At 34.1% G+C, this 24,900-nt stretch overlaps 3 protein-coding genes across 3 annotated transcripts; all 3 read right to left on the reverse strand.

Moving 5' to 3' along the window:
* LOC107859233 (DELLA protein RGL1-like) lies at positions 1-1,695 on the reverse strand. Its single transcript, XM_016704166.1, has one exon. The coding sequence runs from the start codon at positions 1,693-1,695 to the stop codon at positions 1-3; it is 1,695 nt and encodes a 564-aa protein (XP_016559652.1).
* A 1,929-nt stretch (positions 1,696-3,624) lies between these two features.
* On the reverse strand, positions 3,625-5,664 carry LOC107840772 (DELLA protein RGL1). Its single transcript, XM_016684678.2, has 2 exons — positions 5,123-5,664; positions 3,625-4,972 (listed from the first exon to the last, which is right to left on the reverse strand). The coding sequence occupies exons 1-2, from the start codon at positions 5,662-5,664 to the stop codon at positions 3,745-3,747; spliced, it is 1,770 nt and encodes a 589-aa protein (XP_016540164.1). The 3' UTR covers positions 3,625-3,744.
* A 993-nt stretch (positions 5,665-6,657) lies between these two features.
* On the reverse strand, positions 6,658-8,848 carry LOC107840780. Its single transcript, XM_016684690.2, has 2 exons — positions 8,163-8,848; positions 6,658-7,435 (listed from the first exon to the last, which is right to left on the reverse strand). The coding sequence occupies exons 1-2, from the start codon at positions 8,563-8,565 to the stop codon at positions 6,978-6,980; spliced, it is 861 nt and encodes a 286-aa protein (XP_016540176.1). The 5' UTR covers positions 8,566-8,848; the 3' UTR covers positions 6,658-6,977.
* Between the last annotated feature and the right edge of the window lie 16,052 nt (positions 8,849-24,900).

Consider the following 24,900-nt stretch of genomic DNA (forward strand, 5'->3'; position numbering starts at 1 on the left):
TCAATGGAATTTCCAAGCAGAAGTGGAATAGATTGGAGTTCCTTTCCAGCTGACCGCTAAAGACCCACCATTCATGTCCGCGCTGCAAGAATCCCTACAATCAAACTGCTGAATAATCAAGTTAGCCTGATACAAACATGTATCACTCAGCTTTACTTCCTCCATTCCAAACCTCCCTAAGAATGACCTCCACACATCAAGATTCACACTTCTTATTACCCTTTCTTTGCCTTCACTTCCTACTATGTTCAAAATCCCCCCTCCATATGACTCTTCTATTGTCATCCTGTGTTGATCATCCCGCTTCATTACATCTTCTAAGCAATCAAATAATGCACTGTAATAGAATAACGAGTCTATGAAGCGGTGCACGAATACAGGTGAGTTCAGATTTGCTTCTACTTCTGATACTACCATTAGTGATGGCTGCAACTGTTTTACAACTCTCATCGCTGTTTCTAAACAGTTGGGTTCGCATATCATTGCGCGTAGAAAGAATGCTGCGTGAATTACTACCCCTTCGTCAGGTTCTATGTAAAAATGGTCTTTGGTTAGTTGGTTTCTATCTGGTAAAAAGACAATCTTGAATGAGAAGGGGAAGTTCAAGGACGTAGCAAAACTCTCTAAAGATTTGCCTGTTTTCTCTACTCTTTGTTTATTGACTGATTCGATAACTGTGATGTTCATATGTTCGATTGGGTTATCTTTTCGCTCTGCGGCTGCTTGGATCAAGGATGCCCATTGTACTCCTGTTCTGATATGGAAATCAATTAGGTGAACTTTGGGTTTTGTTGCTACACTTTCTAGTATGGCTTGAATTCCTGTGAAATGCACCACTTGTGTGAATGGAACTTCTTGATGCAATGCTACGTGTGAGGCGTGCAATCTTGGTGCAGTACAGATACTGTTAAGTTCATTGGTTTCTGCACTGATTTTTGGCGTTAAAATTCCTGTTTCCCTGTCGATCCTCTCTCCAAGTGCTTGTGCAAAATAAAAGACTTCTCTTTGCACAGTATTACCTGCTTTTGATGCAAGTAGTTGGCATTGACTTAGAAATTTCCTTGCGCGGTCATATTGCTGTTCAGAAACTTTCTCAGCTGCAGCTAGGAGGATTTGAGCAAGCTCTACATCTTGATTATCTTCAGTAGAAAGGTATGAGAGAGCGGAACCGTAGGGGTGCAAGAGATTGTTTATGTTAATGAACTTGTTGGAAGAGAACTGGATAAATCTTTCTCCAGCTAGCCTCATGATGTGCATAGCTGAGAGCTTCTGGTGCACGTTGGCTCCGCCATTCACATCTCTAGCTTTATCTCCTTCAGTATTCTTGTGCTTGCTTGGATTGTTCCTCAGCAATTCAAAAGGAGCTAGAGATAAAAAAGGTACCTCGCCCACATTGCTTCCTGTTTCTAGACTATTGAGCTTCACTTCTCCTTGACTTAATTGATCTGCAGAATGGGCAGCATATACATTCATTTCTTGTTGTTGTTTATTCATTTCTTGTTCTTGTTGATTGACTGCATATCCTTGATAGAACCCGTAGTTGGTATAGAAGTTCTGGATGTCTTTAGAATCCTCCATAACTGATAAATGATTGTCGCTCTTAGCAATATTTACTCTACAACCTCTGAGAGAACCATCACTCTCTGGGATTTGGTTGGATGTGAATGATGCTAGATGGAACAAGGGATTGGACATATCAGAACTGAGAGTAATTTGCAAGCATCTCCTTATCCGCTAAAGTTTGCAGTAGGTAATATTATTGATTTTTCATCAAGCCTCAAGTATATAATTACGAATTAAAGCTGTGCAACTGGCTGGCGATGGGACATGACGTAAACCTCTAAAAGAATTGGCAAAAGCAAAGAGTTATTATCATCTAGGAAAATGCAATTGTATATATTGTTAATCTTTATGTTTAATATTGCTGGTTTTCTAGAGTTTTAATAAGAATAGAAGGACAAGAGATAAAACAAGACATGGCCACTAAAGACAATGTGGTTTATGTTGTGATTTATAACCCTCCTTAAGAAATTCAGCCTAGTACTGTTGGACATACTGTTCTTTTTCTAGGTAGTCATTTTCTAAATCGTGATGGTGACAGGTTATGCGAATAACAATTGGATAACAATACAGATAGGTGAATTGCAGACAAGTAAATGGACATCTCACCAAATAAATAAAAAGGCAAGAACCTGTGCACAAAATAACCAGGCCATCCTCAAGGTTTTTTCTCTAAAATTTAAATAAAGAACTTATATTTTGGATGTCATGGTTACCTTTCGTTTTTTCGATAAGGTAAAGATTTTATTAAAATGGTATCAAGATGGTACAAGAAAAGAAACAAAAAGAACATAGAAGGAAAAGCAGCCTACCACACACTCTTCTTCCTAGCAAATCCGAGAAACCATATATTGGTTCAAACTATCCATTAAGCTACTTCTACACCAGAAAATTTTTGTAAACATATATTCTTAGTTCTAGAAATGTGAATTCTCCGTCCTTCAAAGCAATCTTCAGCTCCAGCCATATCGTCCACAAGATGCTCAATAGAATAGTTCTCTGCTTTATCCCTTTTGGTATCACCTGCTGCTGCCATCATTTTAGTAAACTTTTCACATTCTGAGGAATCACTCATGTAATACCATGAAGATTTAGGATAACTCCCGACATTCTCTAGAGAATCTGCAGTGGAGAAAAAGGTGCTCAACTGCGCTGATTTGCACAACTTGTAATCATGCCTGTTGGGCTTAGTGAAAATATAATATAAAATATGTTATTTACCCATCAAAAGAAAAAGGTGATGAACCTGGTCTTCTTGACATGGGTAGCATCTACTTCATGGGTCAAAACCTCTCTTCTGTAGGTTATTTTGAGTTAAGCATGCTCCCATGTTGCAACCCATCCAAAACATGCTACTTTAACAGGAACTTTTGTCTTCCATATACTTCTAGGTGAAGAATTATCCCCCTGACCTGACTGCTTTTCCAACATACTGTAGCAATTCTTAATTAGAAAATTTTCTTGTCTTTACTTGCCTGCAAATCAGGATGTACACCCTGATCAATTTAAACTGATCCCAATTGTTGAAGCAACTGACAAAATTCTTCTCTCCCAATCACTCAAATTCCTCCAGGACTTTAGCTTCCAACCAGATTTAGAATGAAATTCAGTAATATTACCAACCTTTTTCATTTAGGCATTCGTCACCAACCAGTAAATCTGTCCAGTCAGTTCACTAACTCAATTCATTTGGGAAAAAGAGGGGGGGGTGCGTGCATGAAAAATTAGGTTCGTTGGTAAAAGGATAAGCCAGAAGCATGACATTTGCAATGAGGTTAATACCTTTTGGCACCATAGGACTTCAAAATTTTCTCTACGTTTTTTTCAGGGCTAATTGTAGGTGTCTAGTAGTATTGTAATTCTGTGGTTAACATTCTTGATTTAAGGATATGAGTAGTAATTAACCAACCCAGTCTCCCACACTGCTTAAAGTATGCGACTCTATATAAGGACCTCCGTTTCTTCTGCACGTTCTTTATTCACAAGGTGTTCAAAACAAAGGAGGAAGGGGACAGCAGGTAACATGAGCCATCTATCCCAAAAATATGAGTTTTAGTGCAAAAATCTAGATTTATGTAGCTTGGAGATGCCTTATGGTCATACCAGCTACAGAGGCTGATGGTGTACAAATGAACTGACCAATTAAGCATCGTATCTGTTTCCTCAACAAGGCAAATTTTTTTCTTACAAGAACTTCCAAATGGATAGAGAATGAATTGGAGTTCCCTTCCATCCAATAATGAGGCCTTTCCCATCCTTGTGAAGATCACAAGAACTGCTTTGGGCAAATTGCTTGAGAATCAGATCAGCTTGATACCAAGATGATTCACTAAGCTCTTCTTCCATCATACCAAACCTTTCAAAGAATGCTCTCCATACTTCAAGCTTCACATTCCTGGTGAACCTATCCTCACCTTCAGCTGCCACGATGTTCCGAACACCTTCACCAAAATACACCTCTTCAATCGTTGTTCGACATGGACTGTCTCGATCCATGCAGTCCTCAAAGCAATCAAAAAATGCACTGTAAAAGAAAAGTGTCTCAATAAAGCGGTTTAAAAATGATGGTGAATTATGGTTTGCTTCGACTTCACCAACAACAATAACTGTTGGTCTAATACTTCTGACTACTTTCATCAAATTATCCAAACAATCTGGTCTTGGTATCATTGTCCTCAATATAAAGTTCAGATAAACAGCGACAGTTTCATCTGTTTCAATGTTGATTGATTCTTTCTTGAAATCTTTCATGTCCGAGACAAAAACTATATCAAATGAAAATGGCAGACCTAAGGACTTGGCGAAACTGTGTAATGTGTTGCCTGTTACTTCATAGTTCTCTTTCTCTGTGCTTCCAACTGCAGTTATTTTGAGAAGCTCAATTGGACTGTCACCTTTTTCTGCAAGAGCTTGTATCAAGACTATCCACTGAATTCCACTTCTGATATTAAAATCAATCAAATGGATCTTTTTCGCACTTTTGACGTTTTCAACAATTGTTTGAACTGCTGCAAATTGCATCACTTGATTGAAGGGAATTAGTTGGTGGCAGGTCAAGGAGGTAGCGTTGGTACCCAATGACTTAGTTTTTATATATTTGAGGTGGCGATCTTCATCCGTACATGTGTATCTCCCAGTTGATCGATGAATCCTTTCCTCTAAAGCTTTAGCAAAATAGAAAGAAAGTCTCTGGACCGGAGTACCTGAATCTGATGCCACCCACATACAACGAGAAATCAGTTTGCTAGCTAGATGGAATTGCTGGTTATTTACTTCTTCTACTGCTGCTAGAAGGTGGTGGACAAGTTCCACGTCCCTTGTTTCCTCCATACAAAGGCCTGAGAGTGCCGAACCATAAGGGTGGATAAACCTAGAAAGACCATCTAGCTTTCTAGTGGAGTACTGTATGTACCTGTTGAGACAAAATATGATCAAGTAGTTAAAAATGTGCTCTATAACATCGCAAACTTTCAGATGAGTTGGTCATATACCTCAACATGGTATCAGGATATGCAAAGATCTAACAACTTAAACTTTGAGATTAGGTGGTCACCGACAGTACCTTTCTGCAGCAACCCTCAAGATTTCTTCCATTGACAACCTGTGGCGATTACCTAAACAAGCCTCAAAGTTTAATGCATTAGTGCTCAAATTTTCCTCGCTCGAATTCTTGCTGAGTCTGCCATAATTCTTCAGTAGCTCCAAAGATGCTAAAGAAAATGGATTTGGTTTTTCATTGCTGTCTTTACCACGTTCTGGTACTTGAGTCTGGAGATCATCATTGCCTGGTATTTCAACAGTGGATTGGATTTGGACAGGTTGCAAGGGCATGACTGTGTTGGTGGGGAAGTGATTTTGCATCCAATCTAATATACTTTGTTGCTGATCTTCCAGTAAGTTGATTCTAACTTGTAGATCAGATGTATCCTCTTCATTGTTAGGGCCAAACATGGAGTAAAAAGAATCAATATCTACATAATCTATATGTTCAAACCAAGGATCTTCGATGCCATTGACCACTACACCTCCCTCATATCCATTAAGATGAAACTGATCATCCTGGAAATCACTAAAATTTTCATTGGAGATCGAGACGTTGGCCATGGCCTTAACGAAGTCGCCTCGAATGACTTTATAGCTTCAGGAATACTGTCTGAAAATCAGCACCATGTATTTTCTTGGATGTATATTGAGTATAGTTCTTTTGATGGCTATGGTAAACAAGCATCTGATTTGGGGTTTATATATATTATAGATATAGCAAAGAATTAATTAGATCGAACGAGTATGAACTGACAACAATGAAAGTGAAGTTTTGACCTGAGGGTAAAAGCTTGTCAATGACATAGCATTTATATCAAATCAATAGATGAATGACGTGTTTTACATATAGACTTCTTTCGCCTGTGTTTAGTTATATATAGTCTCACTTTATTAAATCTCTCCTTGTAAACGCCGGTGCGATTAAATTCTTACCCAAGGTGCCAATCATAACCTGGTGCGTAGAGAAAATATAGTTTAGATTATTGGTGCAACAGGATGTTCCCATGGGCCATGACATGGACAAGCACAAGATTCCAGATGAAACAATACATTCCAAATAGACTACCATTGTTTCTATCTTTCAAGAAACTTAGAATATCATGGCCTGGAGATTTTGATTAACGAAGGAACATATGCATGTGGACAACATGCATAAGACAATCAGAAACAGATAGAGAATTTAATTAGCGACATGTTTGGATGGAAAGGAAAATATTAATCGCAAAGTCTCACGTACATCGTTATCGCAGACATTAGCAGCAATTTGATATCTTCGCTTCAAATAGACTCTTATGTCTTATTTATCTACTCTTATGTCTTATTTATCTTGCTATAAGCCCCTGAAGTATTTGCATTGAATCAATAAACATATGACATGCGTCTTTTATACATACTTTCCACGTTTGAATCATTGGTAAAATAGTGTGCTTTCTCACATCAATTCATCATTTAACCACATTTGCCCTAAAGCTTGATTCTACTATGTGCGGAGTTCGGGAAAGGGCTAGATTTCGACAACGGCTGTCACATGAGCCTGACCAGTCCAAAAGAATGTGACTAAATATTTTCCATGTCTGACTTGTTTGAACAGGATAATTCTACAAAAAGTAATAGTGAGATTTTCTAATCTCAATTGCTATGCATCTTCCAGAGGGCAAAAAAAATTGAATCTGAGTTTACTAGCTAGGGAGAAATTACACAGAAGGAAAGAGAGTTTCCCTCTCAATCAAGAGAAATTAAAAAAAAAAAAAAAAAAAAGGAATATGTCCAAATTCAGACCTTCCCATCACTGCGTACAATAGACCCTTGTGGTCCGGGGCCTTTCCCAACCCTGTGTATAATGAAAGTTTTAGTGCATCGAAGTGTCTTTTCTTTCATACCTTCTCATCATTGCTCCTAGAGTCACCAACATTATTGTCAATGTCAACAACAACTCTTCTCCCAAACAACACACAAACTACCCAAATAAGACTTTTAACAATTTTGATCATACCAATTGTAACAGTTAAATAATACAACCACCAACCAACAAAATCAGCCAATCCAATACTAATAAATAAGTCTCTTTTTTTCTCCACCACAGCCACTAAGGACTCAACTTCATCTCTCAATCTCCACCACCAAAGCCCACCAAAACTCATTGCCAATGCTGCCTTTTCAGCCCATCTATTTTCCCTTGCAAAGCCAAAAACTGTGTCATCCACCACTGGCTTCACAACTGTTTTGGACCAAAAAAACATTGTCTCATGTAGGCCCAAAAAGAATATAGCTCTTGTCAAGAATCCTCTTTCGTGACCAAAATCATGGGCATCTACTCCAGCAGCTATGCTACCTGTTGGAACATAAATTAAACTCTTAATAAAATAATTATTGTATAGGACATAAAGAGGATGGAAGATGTTGATAAACGTTAGAACGTTAATAATATTAGAAAACTCCATTAATACATAATAATAATATAGCATAACAAAAGGAGTTTTTATAGGTATCAAGATGAACTTCTAGACCCCGCATCAACTGAATATATCACACATTATGAATTTAATACAATGATAGCGTAAACCATAAATAGGTCACGGTAATCTTAGTAGTTCAATTGGCTATTTACCTAAACTTTTACCTTGTTATTGAGGGCTCAATTCCCTCCAAAGGTCGTAAATACTCCTTTTTTTTTTTTTTCAAAATTCTTGATTCGGTTACGAAAATAATTTACTGGGATTAAATATAAGGGTTATTTTGCTAAACTATCCATTATGTTTTCTCAAATTTCCTTTTATCTCCCCTTTGACTTTTTAGATCATTATTTGGAGGAAAGATATATTTTGGAAAAAAACTAATCAACGTCTTGTTGATTTTCTATTTTATCGATGAAAACTACACTAATTTGAAAGGTGAAAAAATGCTTAAAGTGAACAGGAGGTAATACAAAAGATCATGTACCTAGATAGCATAAAGACGACTATACACCTAATCACATATATATTCGAATAATTGCATGATAACACCAAAATATATACTAGTAATTTTAAAATGTTTAAAATTATATTTTCAACACACACCTTCGATTCCCAAGCCAACGCAAATTTGCAATATGCAAAGGAAAATCCACGCGGTGTAGAGTCGTGGTCTCGAGACAGGCTCTAGCGTACGCTTCAGAAAGCACGAGGTACGACCCGTTAAGCTATGTGTAAGTGCAGCAACACTGACAAGAGGAACAAGAACATGAAGAAAAATAAGGTTGGGTTGAATGAAAAATTTGATTGAGAAATCAGAATTATCTGTTTCTGTTGTGGAAATACCTAAAAGGTCAATGAGATAATGAGCAACTGATAGCCTAGAAAGTATAAGAAATGAAAGAGGAAAAAGAAGGCTGAGGAGAATAGTTGTACAAAATTGAAATGGCTCTTTCAATAAATTTGAAAAAGAATCCATAAGGGAAACTAATTTCTTGTTTGAATCCATTAATGAATTTGAATGAATTCTTGTTGCACATGAAAAGATGAGGATAAGAACTATATAGGTTCATCAAGAATGAATTTGAAAATGAAACAAATCCTAGAAGTGGTTGTCACGATGTACATGTCTATTTTTTCTCTATCAAGGTTGGTTGAAGAAATATAATATAGTTGTATGCAACAAATCCAATAATAGTGCATTACTATTAGTTTAGTCTTTATTTTAAATTATTTGAAAGCCATAACATGTACTTTGATGCTTTCATGATAATTGATATATAGTCTACTATATTTGTTTATTTTTGCCCATCAACTACTAATGGATAAACTGCCCAACCTAAAATATATTCTTTTTTTGAAAAGTGTAGAAGGAATATTTGGTAGATTATTGCAACTTTTCGAAATTACAGTCGCGAAAGAAGTTTGTTTATAGAAAAACACTACAGAGGTGGAATGTCACAAAAGCCTGATGTGTCATTTCACCAAATTAAAAATAATTTTTTAGTGACACATTGCAGCCTTTTTAGGTTTTATATGTATAATGTAATGAAGTAGTAATATAAAAAAAAATTAAAAAATTAATTTTTACGTACTGATGGAATAAAATTGCTAATATTAATAAGTTGTCTTAAAATACTTATTCTTCTCTCATTTTTATTGAGAAGTGGAGAAGGGATATTGGTAAATTGTTCCAACTTGTCAAAATTGGCAACCACCCAACTAAAGAAGAAGTTTATTTATATGGAAATATTGTAGAGGTGGAATATCATGTGTCATGTCACCTAATTGAAAGTAGATTTTGGGTGACATATCGCAGTCTTCTTTAGGTTAAATTCAAATTCAATCCAATACATGACAGAGGAGGCGGATTCAGAATTTTCAGTGAAGAGGTTGAGTAGTATATATAAGGATTAGTCGAAGAGGGTTTAACTTCTACTATTTATACATTAAAAAAAAAATTTATCATATAAAAATAGTATAATTTTCTAACGAAGAGGATTCGAATGAACCCCTGGACCCTATATCGATCCGCCACTAATACATGCTGATCTAAAATTCAAGTCAGGTCATGCAACGGAAGTGATTGTAGTATAAATAGCATAAAAGGATTTAATTTATGCATAGGGACAGAACAAAAATATTTATAGTATTAAGTTTTCTAGAAAAAGAAGAAGATATATTTATGTTTCTCATTGCAATGCCCCGCCACACTTTTTTAATATACTTGTTTAGGTGCACGCATCTTGTGCGTGTATTTCACTTTAATGGGCTCAAACATTTTCATAAATACGATATTTATTTAAATAATAAAGATGAATATAATACTTAAATTTAATATCTTTCGAGTATGTAAAGATGAAGAATTTATTTATTAAGTCTAACATTTACCAAAAATATTTTTAAAAATCGATCTACATTCATCTACTATCTATAAATTACAACAAAATAATACAGAGATAGAGACATCAAAATAATACAATTAAATCCAATCTTTACCCACAATTTTTTTTGAAAGTCATCTGACACTCATCTACCACTTGTAAACAATAACAAAATAATACGATAATAGAGATATTAAAATAATACAACTAAACATAACCTTTACATAAAAAAATTCCTCAAAGACGACCAACATTTATCTATCACCTATAAACTGCAACAAAATAATACGATAAAAGTGATATCAAAACAATACAATTAAACTTAAATTTTATACACAAAAATTTCTCAAAGTCGATCGAGATTCATCTATGAACTGTAAACTACTACAAAATTACAAACTAATAGAGATATTATGATAATACAATTAAATCTAACCTTTATCTAAAAAAGATTTTCAAAGTCGACTCACATTCATCTAACATCTGTAAATTAAAATAAAACAATAATATAATAAAGATATCAAAACAATATAATTAAACCTAACCTTTACACAAGAAATTCTTCAAATCCAACCAACATTCATCTACGACTGATAAACTATAAAAAAAAAAATAGTGATCACTAAGATTCGAATTTGATCCAACTAATTCTTGTCTGAGCAAAAATTATGACCATAAAGAATGATTTTAAATGAAAACAAAGAAGATACATATATACACACGGGCTGACAAAAACAACAAAGAAGTTGAAGGTTAGAAAATCAAGTATCCACCAATCTAGACATGCAATCGGATCAAGTTAGATGAGCATCAATCATATTTTTTCAATAGACAAACCAATTTGTTCTTTAGTTTAACGTACATCTCAATATTTATAAAAGTATTTCCTTAATAAAGTCCTAATGCAAAACACATAATGCTTGAGTACACATTAGCATTTAAACAACAACAACAAAAAAAAGAATACACGTTAGCTTTATTATCACTTAACAATGAATTGAACATTGAGAAATCTGTATAAACATCAGTATGGTAAGTTTAGAATCATAAGAGGAAAAGGACTCCTTAAATAATTAAGTAGTCTCATATATTTTAGTAAGTCTAATAGAAAGGAAAATGTTAATTAAGTTTCCTACCATGTATTGTATGAGTCCCGTATATTTTATAAAGTCTAGTTAATATAATAAAAATAATTAAATAATAAATTAAAAAATGTAGTGAAAAGATAGTTTTGTCTAAAGAAGAGCCTTTCAATGAAGGGCAAAAAGTTCAAATCACTTTTCTAAGGGTCTTCACAATTTTAATATATTATAGATTATATATATATATACATCTATTCTCTTCAATTCTTTTCAAATGTCATTTTAGCCATTAATAAACATATTCTAAAGAGAAAAGATATGATTTCCCCCCTGAACTTGTCCTCCCAATTCACTTTAACATTTAAATTAAGTTTTCGTTTATTTACCTCTTTAACATCTTTAAAGTGTATTTATTTCACCCCTAATGCTGATTTGATATTTTTTTTTTAAAAGGGCATGTTTATTATTTAAAAAACAGGTTTTTCTTCTTCTTTTCCCACTTATTTTACACATACACACACACACAACAACACCCTACAACCCACATCATTTTCTTCTTCAATACATCAACAAACAACAACACCCATTTTCTACAACAATTAATTCCTCCATTAACAACCTCAAACACATCCTCCAACAACACTTTTCTCCATTTTTTTTGCATTTTTCGCCACTAATACATTCTCCAACGAAGAAATTGAAGACATTAAATTGTTTCATTAATTCAGTTCGAAGAATAACAAAATTGAAAGAAATTTTTGTAACTTTTATTTTTAAAGTTCATTGTTCCTTCTCTATTCTTTATTTATGTTTACATCTTCAAGTGTGGATTTGGTGGTTGAGAGAGTTGGATTGAAGGTTCAGATGGTGTTTAATGAAGGAAAAATTTTAATTTGATATTTTTGTGATTTTTCTCTAATGGTGTTAATTAAGAAAAATGAAAAAAAAAATATAGGTGGGAATGGGGGTTGGCTCGTAGAAAAGAAAGAAAAAAAGGGGGCAGGGGCGGGGGTGAGTGGTTTGAAGAAGAAGGAAAATGAGGGGTAGGGATGGAGGAAAATTGAAATTGAAGGTGGGATGAGAGGTTGTTAATGGAGGAAAATAGAAAACAATGGAGGTGGGGTGGGTTTAATGGAGAAGGAGAACTCGCGGGGAGGGGGTGGGGCGGGCAGGGTGGGGTGGGGGTGTTTTTTATTTAATATATATATATATATATAAAATGTGTGGGGGATTAATTTTTTTAAGAAAAATCAAACTTCTTACGTGGCGTTGATGTGTAGGCGAGTGTAACACACTCTCCGTTGTGAGAGTGGTATTCAGTTTTGAGGGGTGAAATTAATACACTTTAAAGATGTTAAGGAGGGTAAATAAACAGAAGTTAAGTTTAAGTGCTAAAGTGAGTTGAGAGGACAAGTTCAGGGGGGAAAAGAAGTCTTTTCTCTATTCTAAAATGAGTGTAGTTTTTGAATATGTTTTCTTCTTTCAATTTTAAACCTTCTTAATAAAAATTCTGATTTCGCACCACTTCTGTCTCAACAAGATAGGAAGTACTAGAAAGCATGCATCGGATTTTTAATTATTTATTTTTCTTAAAAATTGTGACTTTTTACAATATTTGACCTTAATTTCGTGTACAATTAGTTTTATAATTATCAACAATTAAAATTTATTATACATTGAAAAATTTTCCATTAGAATTTTAAAATAGAGTTAGAACATTAAAGTGAAATTAGAGTTGGTCCTTTTTTGAAAAATAAATAAATAAAGTAGCCAAGTTTTAGTGACATATTGAAAAGTAAATTCACAAGTGTCTAGTCCATTAGGCGAAACTGTGTGGGGCCCCATAATTGGGGTTGCAATGGTGACAGATAAAGAAATTTGGTGAAGCGAAGAATTGAAGAAGTAAGAATTTCAATGCAATTTTCAAGTAGATATTGATTTTTTTGACACTTCAAGTAGCGTACAAGTGTGTCACTTTGACATCTTTTACTGAGTTGACAAGGTGCGTGTATTACACCTCCATGAAGGTATGTTACAACCCTTTTTTAACTGATGTGGCACCCAAGTTGGCCCACCAACAATATATTAATTCACCTCTATTAATTTATATCTTTTTCTCCATTTTTATCCATTATTATTTTTGTCAATCTTAAGTTTATTTAATGTTAAAAATTATTGAGAGATATTTAAAAATTAGATACACATTTACGAGTTCGTTTTACCAAAATAGTATATTAACTCACCCCATTAATTTATACTTCTTTTACATTTTATCCACCATTTTTGTCAATCTTAAATTTATTTAACGGTAAAAATTGTTGAGAGAAATTTATATACGCATTTAGGGATTTGTGAAGATTAGATAATAAACATTATTTTTTTTTAATTAACTCACCCTCCCCCTTAAATTTATACTTCTTTCACATTTTTATCCACCATTTTTATCGATCTTAAATTTATTTAATGGTAAAAATTATTGATAGAAATTTATATACGCATTTAGGGGTTTGTAAAGATTAGCTAATAAGCACAATTTTTTTAATCATTAAAGGCTAAATCGATGAAGAAAAATTAAAAATCGAATAAAATCGATGAAGAAAAATTATTCTCCAATAGTATTTTTTTAATTACTTCTTATAAAAAATGTCTTTTAAAACAATAAATTTTAAAAAGTTAACAAAACAGAATACAAAGATATTGAAGCTACATACCAGTTAGTGTCCCAAAAGGAATTCCAAAAAGGAAAGAAAGCTTGTTAGCCATGTTTATGAAGTTTGAAGAGCTAAATTCATGAAGAAAAATTGACAACCAAGAAAAATCAATGAAAAAAAATTTGAAAATGAAAGGAAAATCAATAAAGAAAATATGAAAAATAGAGCTAAATCTATGGAAAAAAAAAACTAAAAACTAAGTAAAATCAACGGAGAAATGGGGTAGGTAGCTTAGGAGGAGGCGGTATTTTTTTATTTAAATTAATTATTTATAAATTATTTGGATAAAAATGATACATGTCTGCACTTTATTCGTTATTTTTTACCTTATTGGAGAGTGTAGCACACGCACATAGTATTGTTTTGCTGATTCAGAAAAACGTGTCAAAGTAGCACATTTGAAGGCCACTTGAAGTGTCAAAAAGGACCAATGTTCACTTGAGATGCCTAAGTAGAATATGGTTCGTATTTAAGGCGCTTGCGGATGGGTTTTGCCTTGTTAATTTATACATTCTCTTCGATTCTTTTCAAATGTCATTTTAGCCATTAATAAAAATATATTCTAAAATGAGTAGTGCTTTTAAAAAATTGAATAATAAGTGCATTTATCTGATAACATAGGCAATACGTATCAAGTATATCACCGAAATTGGTTCCAAATTTCTGCTTGAATAGTAAAAGAGAACCTGAACCATTGTGCCTATATGCTCCTTGAAGAAGTCAGCATTGACAAAGACTGCAGGATTTCAGATGTCCATGCCTACAAACAAAAGTTAGATCTTAGATCAGATTGTCTTTCAAAGTCATTGTCAAAATAGATTATAAGATGATATGTCCTGCCTAATGACATCTACTATTCACTGTCGATAAAATATATCTCAAAGTCATTTCCTGCGCGAAATTAGAACTGTTGATTCATATATGACTTTTATAGGCATTTCACTCTTAATAATCAAACCTAGGGTGTGTTTGGTACGAAACAAAACATTTTTCCAGTTTTCTCCTATTTGATTGACTTACAGGTTTTGAAAAATATTTTTCAAATTAACTTATTTTCCTTAAAATTAAGGAAAATGACTTCTCTTCAAAAAGTAACAAAAATATTTTTCAAAACTCTCTTTCAACCTCATTCTTAAATTGAAATATTCATACAACTCTCAAAATCACTCATCCCTACTCCGACCCTCAATTCCCACCCCACCCCCACCCCCACCCTCACCCCACCCCTATTAAAAAATAGTATATTTTAATTTATTTTTTACTTCATCCCTACGCAAAACCCTACTTCCTTCCCCTTTCCAAAAACAAAAAAAGATAATTTTTTTAAAAAAGATCAAACATTTTTCTTACCTCCTCCCCACCCTCCCCCTTTTCAAAAAAATTAATTTTTTTAAACTTTTTCTTTTTAAAATTCAATTTTTTTCTTACCCCACCCTCACTCCCCTACCCCGCCCCCCCCCCCCCCCCCCCCCCTCCCCCCCAACCTTTCCCCACCCCCCACCCCCACAAAAAAAAATTATTTTTTAAAAAATTAAAATTATTTTCTTACCCACCCTTACTACTTATTTTGACAATCCCGTCACTGTCGTCGACAGTCGCTGTCGCGTGCAGCCATTGTCGTTACGCCAATGGTGATGACTCAGCGAAGTCGATATTTATGGTTATTTCATTTGTGTTGAATTAATTATATTTAAGAATGAAAATAGGTTTGAAAAAAGATTATTTTCTAGAAAAATCATCAATTTTAAATGCTCACTACTTTAATCTTCAAAATCAAAATAAAAATACGAAATAACCGAACCGAATTTGTAAAAATCGAACCAAATCGAAATAATTTTGGTTTGGTTATGATTGTCATTTTCGTCAATCCAAAAACTAAAAAACTGTACCGATATTCAACAATCAAACCGAACAAACCGAATGCACCCTTAAATATAAGTAAGAAACAACTTATTTTTTTTAAAAAATATTTCTCCTCCTTCATATCGAACACACCTCAAAAAATATTTTTTGAGATCAAAATATATTTTTCTAAAATGTATTTTTACACTTTAGCTAAAGATTAAAATGTATTTTTTGAAAAATATTTTTTCCATGGAAAATATTTTCCTATTTTTTGAGAAAACATTTTCCATGGAAGACACCAATAAAGAAAATTAAATTTCGACCTAAATGCTTTTAGAACCTTATTTCTCTTTCTTAAGTCAAGTTTTTGGTTCCAGAACTCTAGTTGACAGAAAATAGTAAACCTTTATACTTTCATTGGCTCTTGCTATTGAGACTTTGAATACTAAAAAAAAAAAAAGAATAATAGTTAACAGTTTACCCTTTCATTGGCTCTTGTCACTAAGCCTTTAAACTCTAAGAATAATAGTTAACATTCTACACTTATTATTTTCTGCTACTAAAATTTTAAACAGTAGAAAACACAAACCTTTTTACTCTTCTCGCTACTAAAAACTTAAAAATAAACCAGATGCCTATCACTTGGAAAGTTTATACACCATCGAATCAGACTATGACAATAGTATTAACAGTTGCTAATCTATAATTTCAAAAAAAAATTAAAAAATCTCCGACATTGAACAAGCGTTCCACGAACTGTAATCATCTACTAAATATAGATTAAATTAACAATAAAGACACACTTAAACTTCTAACTTCAAACTAACAGTTATGGTTCCTTCAACTTGTTTTGTTTCTTTTCTGATTTACTATCAATGTATGAATTGAATATCACAGTATATCATAGATAAAAATTTAGGAGTTCAAGTAACTAGCAATAGTAGAAAGATACTGCAGTTTTTATTACTAAGAGATAAGCGACATAGGGCATTAACATTACCAAGTTTAACTAAACTGTTATATAAAATCATCCGAGACATTTTGTCACGATCCAATTTCTCAGGTCATGATGCCACTTGCTTTATCCAATTAGTGTTGGGTTAAAAGTATATGAAAAGTGTGAATGGAAAATGGAGGAAACCAAGTGGAAGGAAAAATAGAGACAAAAATACTAAAATGAAAAGTGTACTCTAAAAGGAAAAGTCTACTATTTCTCCCACATTGGTGGCAGAATGTGACTTTCAAGTGTTTATATTAAGAAACACTTATTCCACTTGGTAAGTGAGGCAAGAAATTAGAGATTCCTCGCGCCATTGTCGTCGTCGCTCGCTTGGCTTTGGCTGGAGCTTCGGCGTCGGAAAACAATTAGATCTATTTTTTTGGACAAAATTTATGTGACAAAAATTTAATCCGAAAAGAAAATAAAAATGCAGTAAATTTTTTCTGTGTTTTGATCCTCCAGTTATATGCATGCATGCAGTGTTTTGAATTGATGCTTCAGAAGGATGCACTGTTTCAAACTGATGCTTCGGAAGGATGCAATCCTTCAACGAAATGACACACTGATTGATGAAATGGTTTGCCTGTTCGAAAAAAATGCAATCTTTGGACGAATAGACATGACTTTTCAAGAAAAGTCACACCTTTTAAGTGAACCATTACCCCTTTTCAGAAGAGGCATATGAAGGCTATATAAACCTGCTTTCATCCATAGGTTTAGATACGAATTTTTCTGAAATACAAACTCTTTTCTTGTCTTCAAAAACATTTTGTGTGAGCAATCAAAATGTTGAGTGAGTTCGTTGAATCCAACAATTTGAGGTACCGCTATTGTTCGGATTGAAGGTCATTTTATCCTGGGAGGAAGATTCCATAACCTCGGGTACAGTGAGGGAAATTATTCCTTAAGGACACTCCGTGAAGTCGGGGCACTTGGCCTTACAAATTCTATTTAATCTCTTTTCTGAAAATTAACACACTTCTTAGATAGATTATTCATAATCTAGTGTTGAGGGTGTTAGGTAACTTCATAGTTTTCTTGTCTTAGACTTGAACTAGAGTTGAAGTTTGTGTTGCTTGCATCCAGATTCTTGTACCCGAAATGTTGTAAAATAACAATTAATAGATAAGTCAAGTCATAACCCGAAACTCCAAGTAATGGGCTAACAGGCCAAAAATAAGTAAAGACAAGAAAGAAATCAGTATAATAACAAGGTAAGCGGAAGAGAGAAATATAAATGGTCACTTAGCATATTGTACATGAGGGGAAGAGGACAAAATAAATAAAAAGAATCCCTCTCAAGGCCTGGTAAGGTTCGTACTAGAGTCACTACAACTCAAAATCAGAGTACTAAAAAGAATCGAAAATATACATGTATATACAATAGTCTTCAAATGTAAATAACTACAACTGGAGCAGATGGAGGTGAATTAGCCTCGGACTCTAGAAAGCTCATCATGTGTCCGGATCAACAGCAAGGATCGAGGATAACGTCAACACTGATGACTCGTACTCAGATTCGCACTAGAAAAAAGATACAGAAGTGTCGTATGAGTACCAAAGCAATATGTACTCAGTAGGCATCATAGGCCAACTGATCTCAATATGGTAAAATCATAAATATAATATGAGTATGTAAGCTAAGTCAATAGAGAAAATGTTGAAAATATAAATTTCTGCTAAGCTATGCCAGGGCGATAAAGGAAATAAATAAAAGCAACACAGGAAATAAACAACTCAATGGAAAGCAAGTCAAGCTAATTATAACCTAACTGGCCTCTATAAATCCAAAAGGCAAACAGAAGAAGACAATTAACCCTACCGAGCCCCCATAAGCCGGCGGATGCATACAAGGAGTAATTAAAGTAAAAAACATAAGTAACCGTAGCCTAACCGATCTTAGGTAACCATTAAATCCCAAATCTAAGATAAAAATATCCAACTGCACACTGAGCTTGAACCAAAACCAATGGATAATAACGAGAGCCAGACGTCTGGCTTGAATCAAAAATCATGGATAATAACGAGAGGCCATACGCCGGGTTCGAACTGAAAATAGTGGACAATAATGAGAGGCCACATAAATCATACACAACAGAACTCAGTACTACTGTCAATACTCCCAAAACAATCATAATCAATACCAAAACACCCTAAATCGTGTCATAATTAGATGCCGGACTCGAACTGAAACTCATAATAATCATACTGCAATCAGTAACCAGTGATCCCACAGATAGACAATCGCAACTGTAGAACTGATACCATAATCGATGCTATAGTTGTGTTAGAACACATAATAATAGGGAAAATAAAGCATATGCAGACACAAATCAGAACCAAAATACATTTATAAAAATATAAGCATATCTAGCTAAAGGGAAGAACTCCAAGGTTTATAAGTCTACAGATCATAAGGTCATAAATACCAATCTCGGGCAGATAAGACCACTAAGACAAGGCGGATCCCAATTACCAGATCAAGGAAGAGCAGTCCAAGTCAAATACTACTCTACCTGGGAAAAGGAGGCAAAATAGGTTATAAATCAAGTCTAGGTCGAACTCAACCCAAGGTAATAGTCTAAACTAGCAATCAAGAGTCTAACTAAGCCTAAAGAGTCTTCAAACCAAGTATATTAACTAAAAAAGGTAGTAGGGCCCATTATGGGGTCCCAAAAACTATTTTTAAATTAGAACCTAATCTAGTCTATTTTAAGGCTTTCCAATCCCATTCAAGGTACTAATAGTGCTAATCCTAGCCCTAAAAAATAATAGTACACCGTTCAAGGGGATAACGGAATTGAAATCTATCGAAACGGGGTCCTAACCGACTAAATAAGGTGTAAAATACTAAAGCAATAACCAGGATAAAATACCTATCTAAAGCTAACATAATAATACACTAATATCGTAAATAAGCTCAATCTAGAGATCGAATAAGCCTAGCCTACCTGGATACCACTGAACGTTAGTTGAATCCTCTAGACATGAGCTTTCTTCTTTTGGGAGGCCTCTGAGAGCTTCCACATTATCAAAATAATGATTCATGCGCCAAGATGAGAAAAGCAATACTATATTGCATATAAATATTCTGGGTTAAAAATCGAACTAAATATCCCACACGGGCCTTCTTGTTAAATTACAAAATTAAAATCGTCATAATTTCTACGCAACTGAAGGATGAAATGCCATAAAAATATAACTAACGGGCTTAAAACATCCCCAAATTAATCCTAAAAATAACCCCAAAATGAGCAATTAAAATGAACACTTGAGCGAGAAATTAAGAGAAGGCTTACAGGAATTCGAAAGTATCCGACTTACAATCGCATTTTTGAACTTGGCTTTGGATCCTTATAAAATTTCCTAAGTTTGAGTTTCTGGACAAGGTACGGTTTGAGCATACTTATCGTATGCTAAGATACGATTTAGTACCCTCTCTCTCGTATCATGGTCGGCACGGTTGGGTTGCATTCTATCCAAGGTACGATTAGGCATCATATTTATCGTATGTTAGGTTATGAGGTGTATGTTTCCAATTCGTATGATTCCTTAAGATTGACCTCGTGGATTCTGTCCAGGGTACGAGTTGTAGGGTACTTCTCGTGTGATAGGATATGAGTTACCCTTGTGTGGTCGTATGTTGGTCAGTTTGGGGGACCAAGGTGAGGCCTATGGTATGAGGTAAGGGTACCACTCATACCCTAGGGTATGATTTAGGGGGGTGGTCGTACCCTCCTGCGAATAATTTTCAACTTTTAAGCTGAGGGCATTCCAGACATTTCCCACCCCAAAACCCTTAAGTCCCCATACCTTAAAAAATGTTGAGGCCTCTCATAACTCACTTGTGAAAGATTAAACACTCTCTAACACTCTTTTGAAGATTGGGGCTAGGGTTTCTATAAGTGTTCATCTAGAGGGTCAAGTTCTTTTCGTGAATCTTCTTGTATAAGGCATGTGACTCTTTCCTTATTGTTAGTTCTAAATATCATGTGTTTTAAAGTATGATTATGATTCTTAAGTGGTGGCTTTAAAAAATTAAAATCGAGGGTTTTGTTGCATATGATTGAGTATTATTTACTCTTAGGTTAACTTGTGTTTATACATGTTTTTGGTGATGGTTTGCACATGTGGGTGCTTGGTAATTGTGGTTTGACAAATGGGTCATGGGTAACGCTAAAATTGTTGGTTTTTACTTTGAATTTAGTTTTGGTAAAGGTATGCCCTCAATGTGTTTGTGAAAATATCGAAGAGAATAAACTAGTCACATGATGAGTTATGTTTTGAATTAAAGCCCAATATAAAAATGCTAATGAAGAATGAATGGCTTTGTAAAGGTCTTGATGACCATAAATGGATTTGAATTAGGATTTGAACTAAGGTATTGTCCTATTAAAATAAATGGTTGATAAATATTTTCATAAAGATCTTGTGGTCATATGTGGTGTTAAATTGTCAACCTTGGTAGTTCGAATTGGCTAAATAGGTTAAAGTCTTTAAGTGTTAAATTGAATAGATGTCACTACATAGACTAAGGGTTAGAGTCCCAAGGTCGATTAAAAGGGTTCAAAACGACTTAAGGTTAGAGTCTAGTTAATCAATATGATCAGGAAGTCCAATGTCAAAATGACTTGAGGTTAGAATCCACTTGCTTAATATGATCGGGAGGCTCGAATGGTCAAAACGGCTTGAGGTTAGAGTCCACTTGCTTAATATGGTCGGGAAGTTCAAAGTTTCTAAACTATATGACTGGGAGATTAGAGTCCCCCATTTCATGCTTCATGATTGGATGTTTTGAAATGCATGCTAAGCCTTGTTTTCTTTCCCGACACTATATATATATACGTATATACATGTGATTGCATATGGTGGTTTAACTTGGTTAAATGATGGCACGATTTTATCCATATCCCTGAGTTACTTGCTAGAGCACCAACCGCTAACTGTCTTCAGATGTTTTATCCTCACGTGATACAGGGGCCGGAGCTTCTTATTCTCTTCCTGCGCAGTGATCGGGAGTTTGAACGGTTCATGTGTTAACATTGAAGTGGTGAGCTTCCATACTTCGGAAGGCATATATTTTATAGTCTTTCTACCTTATGTCATAGACTTGTTTTAGACTTGATTTTGGCTATTGTCGGGGGCATGTCCCGATATATTATTGACTTTGGATTGTAGAGGGTTTCTGGATGACTGTGGACTTGGGTATGTTGGTTTAGTATGTTGACATTAATGGATTGATTAGATATTTCTTAAGTTATGATTATTAGCTTTGTTTTCGCTATCTTGTTATACTTTCTGAGTTCATCTGACACTTGTGGATTGATTTGATGGTTAGATTAACGGGGCGATCTCTGGTCTTTGTTAGGCTCAAAATTTCCATTACGACAAGGCCCTGATTTGGGTCGTGTCAGTTTTCAGCTAATCTCATACTCAAATAATAATTTCCACACAACTTCTGAGTTTATAGAGGTGTCTAATGGTGGATAAACATATATAAAAGTGTTGGAGAAGAAAGGGGATAAAAATACATATGATATCATCAATGGCCGCTTAAGCAGCTAAAAGATCGCTTGAGAGCCCAAGGGTCACTAAGGAAACCCTAACCCAGCTGGCCAGGTTCGCTAAAGCAGTCAAATGTCACTTAATCGGTTATCGCTAAAGCACCCAAGAGGCTGCTAAAGTGACCAAGCTAGCTCCCCTTAAGCGATCCCCTAGACGCTTAAGAGGCTGCACTAGATACTTGGCATTGCCAAGTTTAGCTAGTCGCAATAGACTCCGATCGGATGTTTGATATTGGTTCAGAATCCCGTGCATACAAATAAACTATACTACTATATCAAATTTGACATTTCAAACTCAATGACTCCATCAAAATTTTCATTCAGGGTCATCTCAATAAAAAGTGAGGCCCACACTCCAAGGAGCAGTTTTTATCAATTTCCACTTAGTAGCACAAAATGAGTTCAGAAGCCTCGGAACTCAGACCAAGGGTCCTAACCTAAAATGATGTTTTAAAACTGTTGAGATTGTCAGGAATGGTATCCGACGTCATTTAATTAAGGTTTTTGGCTCGAGATCTATTTTTTAACTTCAGAAGCTCCTAAACAAGGAAATAACTCTAAAACCAAATGAACTGCCGATAACCGAACTGTCGGTCCCAACAAGTCATAATTAACTTGAGGAAGCTATAGGAAAACTCTAAAGTAGAAAATGCACACATATATTCTTTACAAAATGAGTGTCATCATCCTTATCTATTTAAGCAATTGATAACACATGTGCATCCATCAACTTAAAGAACCACAGACTGTCAGAATTCTTAGAACAAGTTGCCTTAAATACAAAATAAGGACTCAAAAAATTTGAAAAAATCCACAGAAACATAAAATTACATATGAAAATAATCAAATATATTAATTATAGCAAACAAGTAGCTAAAAAACTTTGTAGATCGTCTACTTTCTCAACTCCTCCTCCATAGGGTACACTAAGTGCCTGTTTGGATGGTGGTATGGTATGGTATGGTATGGTTACCAATGGAACCATATTTGTTTTGATTGTTTTCTAAATGGTATGGTATGTTATGGTATCTTTTCATGATTTGGTAACCATGAAATCCCTCAATTTTTAGAACCACTGATTTGGTGGTATCCCATGGTTCTCTTTTTTTTTTTTTCTGATTATGTCCTTACTTAATATTTTTAATCCTATTTTACCCTTAATTACCCTATATTACTTCCAACCCTATGTTTTATTTTTACATTTTTCCTCTGTGTTCTTCTATTGTCTTCTTTTTAAAAAAATAAATGCTCATTATTTTCTTCTTGTGTTCTTTCAACAGATCAATGCAAGCAGAATTATTTCAAACTTTATATTTTTTTTTGTGTTTGTGTATGTTATTGATTCTATGTAGTTGTTGTGTTTTGGTGAGTTCTTTGAATGATAAAAGAATAACTTTTCAGTCAGTCAAAAAGGATATTGCACAAGCCCTCATTAAATTGAGATTTAGATTTGGATGAAGAAAAGTTGAGGACTTTTATATAATTATTTCAGTTTTTCTTTTAAGCACCAATTTTCTTCATGGGCATTACTAGCTTAATTTTCAGATTGAAAATGGGTAAACCTAGCTATGCGTCTTCAGTATTTTCTTGAATGTGCTATTCAGTGAAACACGATCATATATTGTACATGTTATTTCTCTGGGACCAGAAGAGTTGTTTTCAGCAAATTGCAATACTGTTGATTTTGATAATTGTATCTCTCTAACTGATTTTTTACAATTTGCAAAAGTTATTCTCACGTGGTCAAGAGCCATGTGCTTCAAAGGTTTTATACTGTGAGCATTGATGTATATATAACTTGTTTTAATAAAAAATTATCACCCTACATTGACTCAAGTTAAAAAGATCATCTTGCAATTTTTGAATAGGGTTAGTCAAATTACTAAAACATTCAGAATAGAAGAAACACAATTACCAAATTAAAAATTGAGGGGCGCATCTTGTAAACTTATAGAAATGACATATTAAGAAGAAACAAAATTTTTAAGGACCAATTTCTTTCACTCTTGCCATGATAGCATCTTACATCTTGTCGTGATACTTATATCTTGCGGTGATACTTTGTCAGGAAGACTTGGAGACTTTCAAAACAGACCGACATGCATCCTCTTCGAATAACACTATATATGAGTTCATTTTTTCAAATTTATGCAAAAAGTAACAACAACACGTACAACAATTATTATTGATAATGCATAATTATTGATTTATTTATTAATCCCTTTCTTATAGGCAATATATAACCATATGAGGGTACATAAGATACACTCAGTAGGAACTAGGATCATGACTTGTAATTTGTTTTACATAGTTTGATTGGACATACATATTATTTAAGAAAAGTTATGAAACTTATGTAATATATCGAATTGAGATAAATTAAACATTCGGTGCTCTTATACCTTGTGCCATCAAACTTCTCTATTAGAAATTTCTATCATTAGAAATTTGTGTTGCATAATTAAGAAAAAATAAATATTTTTCTTGTTTACATACAAGTTTTTGAATTCTCTTGATATATTTTTTTAAAACAATTATAACGGCAATGAGTGCCAATTTGAAATATATATATATATATTGTAGGTCCTTTAATTATCTTTAGAAAAACTTTGGTGGAATCCTTAATTTAACTTCTATCACTTTGTTAGACTTTTGTGTTTATTTGGTTGTTATTGTCTGTATTTGATACTAGATTCTACTCGATAGCAGGAGTTCAATGGACTCGAGGATCGAAAATACTGTCTCAGGAGTAACTAAC

Source organism: Capsicum annuum, chromosome 1 (genome assembly GCF_002878395.1).
Source record: "Capsicum annuum cultivar UCD-10X-F1 chromosome 1, UCD10Xv1.1, whole genome shotgun sequence".
Lineage (NCBI taxonomy): Eukaryota > Viridiplantae > Streptophyta > Magnoliopsida > Solanales > Solanaceae > Capsicum > Capsicum annuum.

Bases quoted from the DNA above. Each gene is read 5' to 3' on its own strand.
- LOC107840780 (XM_016684690.2), bottom strand. From the start codon at position 8,565: ATGGATTCAAACAAGAAATTAGTTTCCCTTATGGATTCTTTTTCAAAT. The intron at 7,436-8,162 runs GTGTGTGTTGAA...ATGTTCCAACAG, and splicing joins CGTTGGCTTGGGAATCGAAG to GTAGCATAGCTGCTGGAGTA.
- LOC107859233 (XM_016704166.1), bottom strand. From the start codon at position 1,695: ATGTCCAATCCCTTGTTCCATCTAGCATCATTCACATCCAACCAAATC.
- LOC107840772 (XM_016684678.2), bottom strand. From the start codon at position 5,664: ATGGCCAACGTCTCGATCTCCAATGAAAATTTTAGTGATTTCCAGGAT. The intron at 4,973-5,122 runs GTACTGTCGGTG...TTGTCTCAACAG, and splicing joins TTGAGGGTTGCTGCAGAAAG to GTACATACAGTACTCCACTA.